General features: G+C 48.9%; 2 protein-coding genes across 12 annotated transcripts in view; one reads left to right on the forward strand and one right to left on the reverse strand.

Annotated features, from left to right (window-relative positions):
* Positions 1 to 2,174, reverse strand: part of ST6GAL1 (ST6 beta-galactoside alpha-2,6-sialyltransferase 1) — a 120,608-nt gene extending 118,434 nt beyond the window's left edge. For 3 of the 8 annotated variants that reach the window (XM_038416655.2, XM_043492745.1, XM_043492747.1), the window contains exon 1: positions 1,171 to 1,308. The gene's annotated coding sequence lies outside the window, so the exon portion shown is untranslated. Of the gene's footprint in view, positions 1 to 1,170; positions 1,309 to 1,429; positions 1,535 to 1,832 lie in introns of those variants that run through there. The other 5 variants (XM_043492751.1, XM_038416662.2, XM_043492748.1 and 2 more) reach the window with 5 other exon arrangements.
* The window catches only part of LOC119861476 (basic proline-rich protein-like), a 28,204-nt gene continuing 17,409 nt past the window's right edge, over positions 1,378 to 12,172 (forward strand). Inside the window, exons 1-2 of one of the 4 annotated variants that reach the window (XM_038416666.2) lie at positions 1,378 to 2,090; positions 4,368 to 5,016. In XM_038416666.2, coding sequence (XP_038272594.1) covers positions 1,378 to 2,090; positions 4,368 to 4,428 — 774 coding nt within the window. In that variant the 3' untranslated portion in view covers positions 4,429 to 5,016. Of the gene's footprint in view, positions 2,091 to 2,591; positions 3,221 to 4,367; positions 5,017 to 12,172 lie in introns of those variants that run through there. The other 3 variants (XM_038416665.2, XR_006274397.1, XR_006274398.1) reach the window with 3 other exon arrangements.

Genomic DNA, 12,172 nt, shown 5'->3' on the forward strand with positions numbered 1-12,172 from the left:
ACTCCCCCCTCCCCCTTTGTCCCCCTGATTAATCACTGAGACTGTGCAAGGAAGGATAACTCCTCCTCACTTGCCTTGCTGGCTTATGATGAAAATGGCTCAGTAGACTGTGAGCCTTGTCTTTAGAGTTACGTGAGGGTCACAGTGAGCCTTTGAGGCTAGGGAAATCTGCCAGGAAATACAGGACCCACGGAGGCAATATATAGTACATTTGTATCAAAAGGGGAAAACTACATGGATCTTATAGAAATGCAGTATTGATTGTTACATTATCTCAGTGGGTTGCTCTTTCTACATATTGAACGGATGGTCAACATTTGCCAACTTATTCAGCACATCAAAAATCATGGGAGTTTTTGCAACAAGAACAGTAGTTAGCATATAAGGAAGGACCCAGATAGATTAATACCAAACCCCTTTATCTAGGAAGTGTTTTGAGCAAAGTTTAAAGATTTAAAATCAAACAACATGCATATCCAGAAAGATCAGGCTTTCACAGCAAAAATTCATAAGAAACCACTTTCTTTGGATGTGCAAGTTGAAATGTTTATCTCAACTCCTGAACATTATCTACAGTTAGCCCTTTATTACTTTCCACGTGGAAACTTGTAACTGTTCAACAAAGGGTATCTTCTGTTTCTTTTAATGCTTCATCTTTAAAAAATAAACTAATTATATTGTTTTAAAAAAGCACAGGCTTCTGCCACTAAAATCTATATCAAAAATAGCTGCTGGTCTTTTGGAGAAGCAACAGTTGATTGATTTTTTTTTTTTTAAGACTATGTTGCAGCCCAATTCCTGATAGAATGGATTTATTTATAGCAATATTTTATTTAAAAAGTACTTGATAACAGGTAGCATTTCTCTCTCTAGGGAACTGCATGAGCTTGAAAGGGGCAGGGGGAGGAAGCAATGCAGTGTCCAGAGCTGACGTGAGGTGTAACTAAAATTTTGCTTTAAAAAAAAATCCCTAGCCATTTCAGTGCCCTCCTTCCACCGCTGCAGAGAGCAAACAGCCCAGAGTCAGACTCGTGCCACTGTGCCCGGAGAAGTCGCCCACTCCCTCCCCAGCCCGATACCCCGGAGCCCAGGTCGGGTTCCCGGGGGTCTGCCAATCACACGCCTGCCCGGGGCCGTGCAGCAGACCCAGAAGTGGCGGGTGCTACTCACTTGGGGTGGCAGCTCCTGCGCTAAGCACGGCGCGGGCAGCTCAGCCGCTGGTCTGCGGATCCCTTTGTTACCGCCCGGCCACTCGGCAGCTATTCACAAGCCGCTGTCCTCGCCGGTTGCTTGCCAGCGAGGAGAGAAGCCAAGCTCATCCCCAAGCCCACAGCACGGCCCGGGCTGGGGGGGGGGGGGAAGGGGGGGCAGGATGTTATGCAAAACTCAAAGGCCAGGGTGCCGTACAGCGGCCCGGCGCTGAGCCTACCTGCTGCGGGGGGAGGTGCCCACGAGCCGGGGTGGCCGGGCTCCCCGGTTCCCCCGCCGCGCCGCTCCCCTCCCTGCAGCCCCCCGCCTCCGTGGGGGGGTCCCCACCGGGGAGGGGAGCTGGCGGCAGCGGAGCCCCCCCGTGTTTCCCTCCCCGCTCCGGGGGCGGGGGCAGGGGCAGAGTCCGGACGACCCCGGGGAGCCGGCGCCCAGCCAGCCTCGGGGCCCCCGCCGAGTTCCTGCCCGGGCCAGCGCACGCGCGGGGAGACGGGCCGCGGGGCTCGGCCGCCTTTGTCTGAGCCGCGGCAGGCGGCGCGTCTCGGGAGCCCGCCCGGGAGCCCGCCGCCTCCTGCCCCGCCGGGCGGGTTGCCACCGCCCAGCTGCAGCCTGAACCCTGACCTTACCTCCTCAGGGCCGTGCGGTGGGGCTCCCCCTCCCCCTCCCCCATCCGCTGCCCCTGGGCTCGCCCCGCCGCGCTGCCCAGCCGGTGCCTACGGGCGGGGCGGACCAGGCAAGCGGCGGGCCGCGGCCCCGCTCCTCCGGCATAGCGGAAACAATGGCGAGGAGAGCCGCCGGCACGCCTGGGCCACCAACGAGGCGAGGCTTCGTGCGTGTCCGAAGGTCCGGGGTCGTAGGAGACGACGGGGGCCGGCCAGAAGCGGGTGAGCAGAGCCCCGAGGGTGCCGGGGAGCCTTGAATGAAACAGACCCCCCTCGACTTCCCCTTTCAGCTCGACCGTCAACCCCGCCATCCACGGTCTCATCGTCCCCCCCCCCCCCCCGGACTGAGCGGGTTGGCGGGGGGGGGTGGATTCTCCGCTGCCCTGGCCCGTGCAGTCTTTGTCACCGGGGGGGGGGGGTCACCATGGCAGCGTTTTACTCCGCCGAAGGGTAACGATTGCACGGGGAGCGGGGCCGAGGCCGGGGGACTGATGGGGGCTTTCGTTACAAATGTACCTTCCAAGCCTTGCACGGCAGGACCCGTGTCATTTGAAAAGTACTCCAACTAGTACCGGGAATAACTAACTAACGAAACAAATAGCAGACGCGCACTACTCCTTATGAATCGCCCTTCGCAGCTGCGGGGGGGGGGGGGCGCAAGATCCACGCTGAATTGCACTGAGCGTATTTTTTTTTTAAATTCATACTTTTGCCCCCTCCTAGTATTGTCCCTCGGACTTTTGCGTCACTACAGACCCAGAAAGAGAAGAGAACAGCAGGTTTCCCATTCCGTGCTTGGGGAGCAGGGAGTGTACTCATGCTATGAAATGGATTGGTATCGATAATGAAAACCTGGGTCTACGCTACAGAGTTCGTTCAATATAAGGCATCTTGCATCAACCTCAATCCCTAAGTGTCTACACAAAGGCATGCCTACCCTTGGGAGTTAGAGGGCATTAAAGCTGCCCCAGGTGCCCTAACTCATGATGCGTCCACACTGGCAAGACACATAGAGCACCCTGACTCTGTAGCTGGAGAGCTCCTGGTAATCCACCTTCACAAGAGGCATAATGCTTAGTATGCCCTGGCTGGAGCGCCGCACTACCAGTGTGGATGCCCTGGTCTGTTAATGCGCTCTGATCGGCCTCCAGAAGTGTCCCTCAATGTTCTAGCCCCTCTGCTCATCACTTTGAACTCGACTGCTCTGCTTGCAGGTGACGAACCGTCGGACCCGCCCTTTAAATTCTCTGGGCATTTTGAAAATCCCCTTCCTGTTTGCTCAGCAAGGCATGGAGTGCTCTCAGCACATCTTTCTAGCTGACCATGCCTCCACGTGTCAGGCGATCCCCAGTATGGAGCAATGGCAAAGTGCTGGACCTCATCAGTGTTTGGGGGGAGGAAGCTGTCCGTCCCAGCTGCGCTCCTGCTGTAGGAATTACAATACCTTTGGGCAGATTTCAAGGGACGTGATGGAAAGGGGCCATGACCGGGACGCTCTGCAGTGCAGGATTAAAGTGAAGGAGCTGCGGAATATCTACCGCAAAGCCCGTGAGGCAACTACCACTCCAGTTTTGCCCCCGCGCGCAACCCGCCGTTTCTACAAAGAGCTGAACGCAATACTTGGGGTTGACCCCACCTCCACTCCAAGGACCACCATGGACACTTCAGAGCCCAGTTCAACAAGGCAGGAGAAGGAGGAAAGCAGGAGTGAGGGTGCTGAGGAGGAGGGAGACATCCCAGCATCCCTAGATGCATGCAGCCAGGAGCTGTTCTCAAGCCAGGAGGAAGGTAGCCAGTCGCAGAGGCCAGCACTTGGGGAAGGACAAACACCAGAGGACGTGACCACTAAGCGGCTTTTATTTTGGGAAGAAAGTTGTTTGGTGCAGGCTCTTGAGGCAAGGAGGGTTAGGGCTGTATGCATGCTTAGATGGTGGTGAATGTGCTCTCTCACATCGTGGTAATTGGCCTCAGTGATCTCTTCAAAGGTCTCATGCAGAAGCTGGGCAATGCACTTGCACAGGTTCCTTGGGAGAGATACTGTGCTCCTTGTCCCAGTCAGGCTAACATGTCCGCGCCACTGTGCTGTGAGGGGCGGGGGGACCATTGATGCACACAAACTGCATATGGGCCAGGACAGAAGCTGCATTGTAGTAGAAGACCCTCCCTTGCTTCCCAGGTCACCCGCAGCAGCGAGATATCTTCCAGGATGAAATCCGTGGAAAATGTGGGGACAGTGTTCAGTATAAGGGCCCCCTGCAGCTGTTGGCTCCCCCCAAGACACAGAACCTCAGAGGACAGTACGGCAGTGAAACAATCAGTCCCCCTTGACTCTGTGCTTACTCACCATTTTGGGGCTCCCCTGGGTTATGTGCACTCACTTTGGGACGGGCAAATTCTGCTCTTGTTTAGACTGTGCTTGGCTTTAAGTGCAGGGGAATCATTGCTCTGTCTGATGTGAACAATGCTGCCTCTGTTAAGTGTTGCATTTTGCCTTTACAGATGCAACCTTGAGATCTCAGCCATCCATGTTATCACCGGCCAAAAGACTCCAAAGAATTAGGAAGAGAGCACGTAGAAGCAAAGAAGACATGCTGCATGAAGTAATGCAGCAGTCCCGTCATGAAAATTGAAAAACACAGGAGTGGAGGGAGAGTGAAAGGAGGTTCCACCAGCAGAATGCAGAGCACTAGCACGAAAGCGCAGAGCGCCAGCACCAAAGCACGGAATAGCTAAGTACTGTGGAGCGCCAAGCGGACTCGATCCAGGGACACGTAGCCATGCAGGCGGAGCACTACCCTCGCCCTGCAGCCCTTGTCCCAAAACTCTTTCCCTTGTGCCCCCATTTCACCTCCAACCCCCTTTCCCCAACATCCGGGTTCTTACCACCACCAGTTGCCTCCAACACCTGTAGCTTCACCATCCAGCTCTGCAAACTATGACCCTTACCCGCTGTACTCAACCCCCCGCACCACTCATTTTAGCCAGCCTGAAGTGCAGCACTCATTGCACAGCACTCCAGACAGGAAGGTTGAGTATGAGAACAGGACATACACAATCCACCCCACCCCCTTGTCCTTTCTGTTTCCCAAGCAGTTGTTTCTTTTCAATAAATGGATTTTCTTTTAAATAAATGGCTTTTTTGGCTTTGAAAACATGCTGTATTATTGCATTTAAGTAAAACATACCTTAGCTCAGGAAAGCAACAGGCACTGCAGGTCAGTGTAGCAATCACAGATTCTTACTAACATTAGAACCACTGCACTTCACTCCTGTGCCGGACACAAAACGTTACTGGTGGTTTTCAGCCTCAAATTGCTCCCTCAGGGCATCCCTAATCCCCGTGCTGGGCCCCTCTAATAGCCCTGCTCTCTGGCTGTTCAAATTCAGCCTCCAGGTGTTGAACCTCCGAGTTCCATGTCTGAATGAATCTTTCACCCTTCCCTTCACAAATGTTATGAAGGGTACAATACGCAGATATAACCGCGGGGATATTGTCATCGCCAGGTCCAGCTTCCCATACAGAAAACACCAGCGGCCCTTTAAACGGCCAAAAGCACACTCCACAGTCATTCTGCACTGACTCAGCCTGTTGTTGAACCACTCCTTGCTGTTGTCAAGGCTCCCTGTGTAGGGATTCATGAGCCACGGCATTATAGGGAAGTGGGGTCTCCAAGGATCACAATGGGCACTTCGACTTCCCCTGTGGTGATCTTCTGGTCTGGGAAAAAAGTCCCGGCTTGCAGCTTCCTGAACAGGCCGTGTTCCAAAAGATGTGTGCGTCATGCACCTTTCCGGGCCAGCCTGCATTAATGTCAATGAAACACCCATGGTGATTCACAAGCACCTGGAGAACCATAGAGGAAATACCCCTTCCAATTAACGTACTCGGAGGCTAGGTGGGCTGGTGCCAGAATTGGAATATGTGTCCCGTCTATTCCCCTTCCGCAGTTAGAGAAACCCATTTGTGCAAAGCCAGCCATAATGTCATGCACGTTACCCAGAGTCACGGTTCTTCTGAGCAGGATGTGATTAATGGTCCTGCAAACTTGCATCAACACGATTCCAGCTGTTGACTTTCCCACTCCAAACTAGTTAGTGATGATCGGTAGCTGTCTGGAGTTGCCAGCTTCCAGATTGCAATAGCCACCCGCTTCTCCATCAGCAGGCCAGCTCTCAATCTTGTGTCCTTGTGCCACAGGGTTGGGGTGAGCTCATCACATAGTCCCATGAAAGTGGCTTTTCTCATCCGAAAGTTCTGCAGTCACTGCTCGTCATTCCAGACTTGCATGATGTTGTGATTCCCATTACTCAGTGCTTGTTTTCTGAGCCCAAAAGCGGCATTCCACGGTAGTGAGCATGTCCGTGAATGCCACAAGCAATCTCTTGCCGTGTGCATTACGTGAATCAACATCATCCTCGGACTCCTCACTGTCAGTTTGTAGCTTAAGGAATAACTTGACTGCAAAACGTGATGTGCTGGCGAGACCCATCAGCATATTCCTCAGTAGTTCGGGATCCATTCCCGCAGAACGAAAGGGAAGACAGAGCGCACAGAACAAAGAGTGTTGAAAGATGGCGCCAAATGTGGACGGAAGCACAGGGATTGCTGGAACGTGAAGTGATGCATCGTGGGGGGTTGGGACAGGACCCAGAATGCCCCGCACCCAATGCCCCCTTCCCACAAGCCACAGCGCCAGAATGGGAAGAGGTGCTCTGTGGAATAGCTGCCCATAATGCACCACTCCCAATGCCACTGCAAGTGCTGCAAACGTGGCCACACCAGTGCGCTTGCAGCTGACAGTGTGGACACACTGCAGCACTTTCCCTACTGTGCTCTCCGAGAGCTGATTTAACTCACAATGTTCTACATCTGCAAGTGTAGGCATGCCCTAAAATGCAGCTCCCACCAATGTAACTCACCCACTACACCAACTTCATCTCCCCTAAAGGCATAGCACTTAAGTCAATGTGTTGCCAACTCTCATGATTTTGTCATGAGACTCATGATAATTATTGTTTTCCTTAAAGCCCCAGCTCCTGGACTCAATTGGATATGTGAGGATTTCAACTTTCATTCTTAAAGAAAAAGTAAGTTTCTAGCCCCCTTAGCAGTGGAGAAAACTTCAAAATGAGACCCCACTGCACCCTAAAAGCTCAAAAAGCGAATGGCAAATCAAAAGAACACCAAATGTATTATTTTTACATCATAATCTCTTGATTTTAAAGCCAATCTCATGATTTTTGGAGAGCCTGACTCATGCTTTCTGAACATTTGAAGTTGGCAATACTGTGTTTGCAGTTCTTGCGTTGGTCTGACATTGAGGATTCTCCAAAAACTACGGGTGAAAAGCAATCATCCACATAAAACGAGACTCCATCATCAACAGTAGATCTATGCTTAACAATAGACGCATTCATGCCAACAACACTGTGGCGCCTCTGACAAAAAGATCACACCCCTGCCTACCTTCTTTCTGATATTGCATTAGAAAGTCATATGACCTGCTTCTATTCCACTATCCAAGACCTTCACTAAGGACATGTCTACACTAGCAAGTTTACAGCAGCTGAGCTATACAGATACAGCTGTGCTACTGTAAGATCGCTCATGTAGCCGTCTATGCTGACAAGAGAGTTTTCCTGTTAACACAATAAAACCACCTAAACGATCGGTGGTAGCTATATCAGCGGGAGACTGTCTCCTGCCAGCGTAGCACTGTGCACACAGGCACTTATGCCTGCAAAATTTATGTTGCTCAGGGGTGTATTTTTTTTCACACCCCGAGCAACAAAAGTTTTGCCAACATAGGGAGTAATGTAGACATGTCTTGCCATTGTCCCTGGCAGCAGACATGGTTAGTAGAACTGGAATTTAAATATGAAGAGCCAGGCCATTCAACTTTATTGTTCCAACAATAAACTTAATTATTCCCTTGCAAGTATGTAACTACAGTAGGGTCTTTCTCGATGATAATGAGAGCATTTAGGGTGTCTATTGTTGTACAAAAGTTTCTCCCTTCTCTCCCATAACAGCACTCTTGGATCAATCCATAAAGCCCCCACTCCTGTCCACCACAGGAAGACTTTTTGGAAAAGACTCTGCACCTTTTCCTTAGTGAAAGTGACCTTGTGGTATATGGCAAAAATACAACCATGTCAGGGAAACTGGTTACAGCACAGTTGTCCTCTAACTTGATTACAACATGATTCTATTTTGAAGTGTATTGTAGACATTAACAGTATTTTGTAATCAGGCTCCAGTCAAATAACTTTCCTTGGCTTGTTGGTTTACTGTGGACAGCCCCTTTTGGGGAGCTTTTCTGGCTCCCCTCTCTGCCAGCCATGCTGGCTGTTTTGGCTGATGTTGGAACTGATGGTGCACTTTGTGGCGGAAACTGTGGGAGAGGGGTGTACAACAGGCACCCAAGAGCAAAATATAGCCCATATATAGCATCATAAAGTGTGGCTCATGCTACTCTTTCTTCAGAAGCGGAGAGAGAGAACAAAGCTACTCAACTGCAGGTTTTTACTGCTCTGAATCACACGTCATACCTCTTCCTCTATCAAGGTTGATACAAGCACAAGTAAATATGATTATCTGCATAAATATATTTTGTAAACTATATATAAATTATCCTCCAAACAAGCTGCTAATGGAGCAACTGTTGTCACAAAAACTTCAACTCTGGAACCCAAGAGATCCTTGGCACATGACCAAAATAATGCCCTCACTCAGGCCTGTGCAATTCTTTGGAAATCTGATTTTGCTGGGGAGAGAATTTGACTTGCTCTATAGCATGGGTCACCTCTATTAGAGAAGTGCTAGAAAAGAGGTACAGAATCTATGACATCCCATTGCCAAAAGTGAAGGGGAAACGTTAACAACCAATCGGAACCTAAAAAATGGGATGATTGAAAGGCTGAGTTTGTGCAATTCTTCTGGCAGAAGTGCTTTTGCATATGCCTAACTGTGTTGCAGATCTGCTACGAAAGGATTGAGGTCAGAATGAGATCCTTAACTGAGTATTTTTCCAAATTTTTTTGTGCTTAAATCTCTTTGTTTTAGTAGCTCTGAGCCATAGCCTTCCTCCCATGAAAAGAGATGAGATATGACACACAGTTAATAGATGGCTCTGCACAATTTCGATGTTCATTAGCTCTAGTCTCTCCTATGGCATCACTCACCATGCTCCACCAATGATGCCAGCCTCAATAATGCAGTTGCTTGTTTCTTCCACAATTATACCATGCATTTCCACTCGCCCATACATGGAATGCTCTCCCATCTCCAGTCCACCACTAACTTTTCATCTTTCAAATTCCCCACCTTCTATGCTGCTCAAGGAAAATGACACAACAGTTAGAAGTTTTAAAAAAAGTCTTGAAAAAGCTTTCATGAGTAAAAAACCTACTCCTTCAGATGCATGGAGATGTCCTACTTCTGACAGCAGAAATCTGTGCACGGGGCTTGTAGATGTGTCTGTGGGTAGCCAGAATAAAAGCAAGTATGCATATTGATTTTGCAGAGTTAATTTGTGTATATTTTGATGGCTTAGGGGAAAAGTTCTGAACTATGATGTTGCCTCTTAGCAGGGTCACATGGTATAGGGAAAAGCTACCTAAGCACGCAATTCATTATGCATTTATAATTTCCTGTTCGTGGTTTTAGTAAGCAATTAAAAACAAGATGTTTTGCAGGTTGCAGTAAAAGTAACTGATAGATAGTAACCTGATGTCACTCTGGTGCTGAATTATTCACATTATACTCTCAGCAACCTAAGAGGATTACATTATCTCTGATTGCAGTTACAGATAACACCGCCTGAAGGGGAGGCAGGAGAAACCCATCTATTTACAAAATCTGTGTCAGTGAGTTGCAGTATACTGGAGAAGAGTAAAGGTTTCCCTGAAAGCACTGACTTCCCAGAAGCCAGACTATGCAAAGAATCATAAAGAAGCAGAAAGAGTCAAACCATCCAGAGTTAAATGAAAAGAATGTAACAGCCCCCAGACTTTTGATCCTTAATGAAACTAGATCTTTACCTTGGTAAGGACTGCAGGATTAGCTCCAAATAAAACAAACCCAACAAAAGAGATCAGACTTGAGGGGATTAGATGCTCCATAATCTGGTTGCTCACTTCTGGGATGTGTTTACACTAGGAAACATCTTTCTCATCTTTCAGCAATGGAGAGCTGCAACAGTGCTACCATTGGTGTGTAGTATACTGGCTGGAGGCATTTTTTAAATCCATGTCCTCTAACCCCACTCAGAGCCCACTCTACACTTTGTGCATATGCTGTCAGTAGCATCAGTAAAGCTCCATTGTTGCTGAGGAAATAACATATATGACATTTTCTAACATAGACATAGCCCAGGAGTCCAGAGTTCAAGTCCTACCATTGCTCTGAAATGAAAGTAGGTTAGATGGTCTCACCTTAAGTTTTGAAAACTTCTTTCCACATCACAAGGATGTTGCCCAATTGTCTATTTTTACTCAGAGCAAAGTATTGGCACAGAAGAGGGATGCTGCAAGTCAGGCAACATGTGTATGGGGAATCTTGTACAACTTCCTCCTATATTATGTTTTTGTCTCCCCAAAAATATCAATTCCCCACCCTTAGGCACCACATTCACCTTTTAACAGAGAGAGAGAGAGAGTGAAAGTGTGTGTTGGATTTTGATTGAATAAGGGGTTTAAACGTCTGGTATGGTTTCTGCCAGCAGGATCGTAACTGCATTAATATATATGGCTTCCCAGTCACATGCAAATACCAGAATATATAAAATATGGGGAAGAGAGAGGTGTTTATTGTTAAACATACTTTTAACTCAGTGACAATCAATGCCCATGATATTGTTTAGTGTAGACACGAACCAATATCTTTTAAGGGTTAACAGAACCTTGGCCTTTTGGGTGCTTTTCCATCCCTTCTCGTTAGCTAATTAGGATAGAAAATGTTTAATTAGCCTTTTATAATTAAGCATACAAATTGTGACAGGCCATGCATTTCTGGGAGGTTAGAAAATACATTACAATAGAAAACCAGCAGTTAAAGTGACTTCACTCAATTGAAATTAAGATCCCAGCTAATATTAGTACAAAATCTACTTTGTTCTGAGAAACTCTTAAAACATGTCAGTGTTACAATGTGACAGGACCGACCCATGTTTTAACCATGTTCCCAAATAAGGCTCTAGTCCTGCAAAGTAAAAAGATGTATCACAATTGTGGAACATAGTTTGGTCTCATCTATAGTGCAAGACCTAACCATATGAGGGGAATACTCTAAGGCAGTGGTTCTCAAACTAGGGCCGCCGCTTGTTCAGGGAAAGCTCCTGGTGGGCCGGGCCGGTTTGTTTACCTGTCACATCCGCAGGTTCTGCTGATCATGGCTCCCACTAGCTGCGGTTCGCTGCTCCAGGCCAATGGGGGCTGCGGGAAGTGGCGCAGACCGAGGGATGTGCTGGCTGTCCTTCTCGCAGCCCCCATTGGCCTGGAGTGGCGAACCGCGGCCAGTGGGAGCTGCGATCGGCCAAACCTGCAGACGCGGCAGGTAAACAAACTGGCCCAGCCCACCAGGGGCTTTCCCTGAACAAGCGGCGGCCGTAGTTTGATAACCACTTCTCTAAGGCAAGATCTCCTTCCATAGTAGATGTTACAGTGCAGGTGGGATCTTAGACTAATTTGCTAGAAATACACTGCCTGAAGGGCTGCAATGCTACAACTGCAGGATTGCGTCCACCCCAAGGAAGCTTTATTTGCTCAGTGGCAGCCAGGATATTTAGTCACAGCCAGGATAAGTCATAAAAATTTGACTGGGCTAGAGAGAACAGGCCCTTTAAAGCCAGCAAGTCTGCAAAACTGGTAGGTGTCTCTTCACTGCGCAGATGGCAAGAGCAGAGTCTCCTCAAGACAGGTCATTAAGACATGAAGAGGGGATGCACAACTATCCCACGTGGTGTTTGTTTAAATGGAGGTAGCAGGCAACCATAACATGACCAAAACTTTAAACACCTGGGACGGAGGTTATAAATCCAGGGATTCTCAATTGAGCCAGACAGCTGGCAGGTATAATGTATAAGAGGCAAAGCAGCCACACTTGTCAAAGGGTTATATACTGTAGTTAGGAGAAACCAACAGCACCAGGTTAGTGTGACAAAGTTCCTGCTCTACCTTGGTGGGTCTTGCGCTTATTGGCGGATTTGCTCGCCTTGGAGCTTCACGGCAGTCCTCAGCTTGGCCGTTTTTCTGAACCCACAGTCCAGGTCGACGACTCCTGTGTCTGACCAGGAGTTGGGAGG

The sequence above is a fragment of the Dermochelys coriacea genome, chromosome 9 (assembly GCF_009764565.3).
Source record: "Dermochelys coriacea isolate rDerCor1 chromosome 9, rDerCor1.pri.v4, whole genome shotgun sequence".
Taxonomy (NCBI): domain Eukaryota; kingdom Metazoa; phylum Chordata; order Testudines; family Dermochelyidae; genus Dermochelys; species Dermochelys coriacea.